We start from the raw sequence: 2,773 nt of genomic DNA on the forward strand, positions 1-2,773 counted from the left end.
CTTTTCATGGCCCAGTAGCCCTCATGTCAGGTTTGAGAGCCGCTCTTCGATCGAAAGATGTCACCTTCGAATTTGGATTGAACCCCATGCTATACTCGACAATCCAGCATTACTGGAAGGACAGCGTGAGAGATGCGCTCATAGAAGGAATTGCCGCTGCAGCGTCCCACGCGACAAGTGACGGGGCGGCGCAGCAGCTCACAGAGGTCGTGAACAGCCTGCTAAGTGCCCTTCCAGCAGTGTGGGCACAAGAGAAATCGAACCTGGCTCATCGCATATTGGAGAAGTTTGATAATTGAATAATTCTTAGAGTCTTAGTTTTTTTTTTGTGTGTAACTTTGTTCTGCAAAATTTATTTCATATAATGTTTCATTTTGAACTTTTGAATAGCAAATTGTAGAAATAAAGCACTGGTGAAGGGTTTTCAATAAAGAAAAAGCTCCAAACAAAATGCATCAAATCATCCCTTTCCCGTTTAGTGCCGTCTTATTTTTGAATACGGAGTGTCCGCACTTCTAATGACAGTCTTAACACTGCAAAGCCAATGGTTATCAAGTGGGCTGGGTAACGGAAAAAAGAGATACGTCAAATTCGCTAACTTTACGGGAAATGCAAAATAATATCTTGCAGGCTTTTGTTTCAAAATGTTTTGGCTGCAATTTACAAACTCATGCATACCAATAACAGATCATTTGAAAAAAAATGGTTCATCACCGGTATTCCTATAACTTCAGTGACTTTTCCCAAGTAATCGAGTAGTACAATGTGACAGCTCAGCTTATCACAATGACCCACTCAAAATGAGACAAGTCATCAAAATATGATGTAAATAGGTGAGATCTATTTGTATTGGTGCATAAAAATTAGCTTACTATAAGAAAAACTCAGAGTACCAGTTTGAACATTGCAACCCTATTCATTTCTAAGTATTGAATGTTAACGGAGATTCTATAATTTTAGCGTAAACATTTGTAACTTCAGAACGAATAGGAGTTGGAGGTTCAAACTGCTGATCTTAGTTCTCCTGTTAGAAGTCTAATTTAATATACAATTTCAAACCCTCTGAGCAAGTTTGTGGGTGCAGCTTGACATATCTCTTTTTTCCACCATGCATTTAACGTTAAACATCTACATTTGCAGTCTGCACTTGTTCAGTCCTGATGGACTCTCAGGTGAAAGATGGATGCAGAGACAAAAGTACAAAAAATTAACCTGATTTATTGACATTAGTCAGACATAAAAATAACAAAGTCACACTAAGTACAAATAGTAGAATTTCAAATTGGTATAGACCATACCGTACATCGGATCAGATAACAAAGTCACACTAAGTACAAATACAGTAGAATTTCAATTTGGTATAGACCATACTGTATATCGGATCAGATAACAAAGTCACACTAAGTACAAATAGTAGAATTTCAAATTGGTATAGACCATCCTGTACATCGGATCAGATAACAAAGTCACACTAAGTACAAATAGTAGAATTTCAAATTGGTATAGACCATACTGTACATCGGATCAGATAACAAAGTCACATTAAGTACAAATAGTAGAATTTCAAATTGGTATAGACCATACTGTACATCGGATCAGTCATCTGATTCAGATTCTTCTTCTGAGAGCTCCTCGCTTCCCGGCTCATCATCGGAGGAGACTTCTTCGTCACTGGCCTGCTGCTCATCACCGGAGCCATGGACTTCGGCGTCGTCACCGTCGTCTCCCACGTGCTGAGCGTCCTCCTCGTCCGAGCTATCCTCCTCCTCTTCGTAGATACCGCACACCCTGACAAGATGAAGGAAAAACGGGTAAGTTTAAGAGAAGCATCTTTCGGATGGTCGAAAATTTACTTTTTCTTCACATTGCATCAAATCTTTCATTCCTGAAATTTACAGCTGTCTACTATTTGAAGAAAAAGTAACATTTCCAACACAACCATTACAACTAACGTATGTAATTGAAACAGGAGATGCTATATGCTTACTCTAGCAGCTTGCTGTACGCCGACCGAAGCACGTCGACTTTCAGCTCTTCGTACACGTCAGCTTCGCCGATAATGACAAGTGCCTCAAGCAGGAGGCACTTAATGACGTCCAGCGTAAACTTGAACGTTTCCTTGGACATCCTGGGCTTCAGACGACGCGTGTGGGCCTTAAACACCCCCTTGCAGAGGACCCGCACTCCACGGCACGAATTGTTTTCGAGTCGCACCTGCACGCCGTCCATGCCGTACCGCTCCCGCTGAATGGCCTGTCCGTGGTTGTCTTGGATGTGCTTTACTGCCTTGCTCCTCTGTGTTTCAAGAAAAAGGCAGTATGGGCATCTGTAAGTTTGCGGGGCTCGAAACTGAAACACAATATGCAGAAAGAAATAATTAATTGTTAAATCTTTTCAGCATTCACGATCAATTTTCAAATGGGACATGTAAATAAATTAATGACAAAATGAAGAAAAGAACTATTTACATTGGATGATGCCTTGATCACCGACGACAATTTGAAGCGGGCTCCACGGCCAGACTTCTGCTTCTCGGGGCCCTTCTTGGTGGCGGCCTTGGAACCGAGCGGCGTCTGCAAAATGAATAAAAGAGCGAAAATGACATTCCTTTTTTTCCTAATTGAAAATTGCCTCCCCCAATTACAGAATACTTACAGAGGTCGGTGTTTTGCTGCCTTTCGAGCTGCCACTGGCTGCGGAGGGTCCCTGCGTGTCCTGCGGCAAGGCCTTGCTCGAAGTTGACGGGCGGCCCTTCCCACCCGACCCTTCCTTG

General features: G+C 42.2%; 1 protein-coding gene across 1 annotated transcript in view; it reads right to left on the minus strand.

Moving 5' to 3' along the window:
* Nucleotides 1-1,262: 1,262 nt before the first annotated feature.
* The window catches only part of LOC117642943, a 4,927-nt gene continuing 3,416 nt past the window's right edge, over nucleotides 1,263-2,773 (minus strand). Inside the window, exons 2-5 of the mRNA XM_034381583.1 lie at nucleotides 2,656-2,769; nucleotides 2,469-2,573; nucleotides 1,988-2,349; nucleotides 1,263-1,788 (exon numbers count right to left, since the gene is read on the minus strand). Coding sequence (XP_034237474.1) covers nucleotides 1,596-1,788; nucleotides 1,988-2,349; nucleotides 2,469-2,573; nucleotides 2,656-2,769 — 774 coding nt within the window. The 3' untranslated portion in view covers nucleotides 1,263-1,595. The remainder of the gene's footprint in view (nucleotides 1,789-1,987; nucleotides 2,350-2,468; nucleotides 2,574-2,655; nucleotides 2,770-2,773) is intronic.

The sequence above is a fragment of the Thrips palmi genome, unplaced genomic scaffold, assembly GCF_012932325.1.
Source record: "Thrips palmi isolate BJ-2018 unplaced genomic scaffold, TpBJ-2018v1 HiC_scaffold_1, whole genome shotgun sequence".
Classification (NCBI taxonomy): Eukaryota; Metazoa; Arthropoda; class Insecta; order Thysanoptera; family Thripidae; genus Thrips; species Thrips palmi.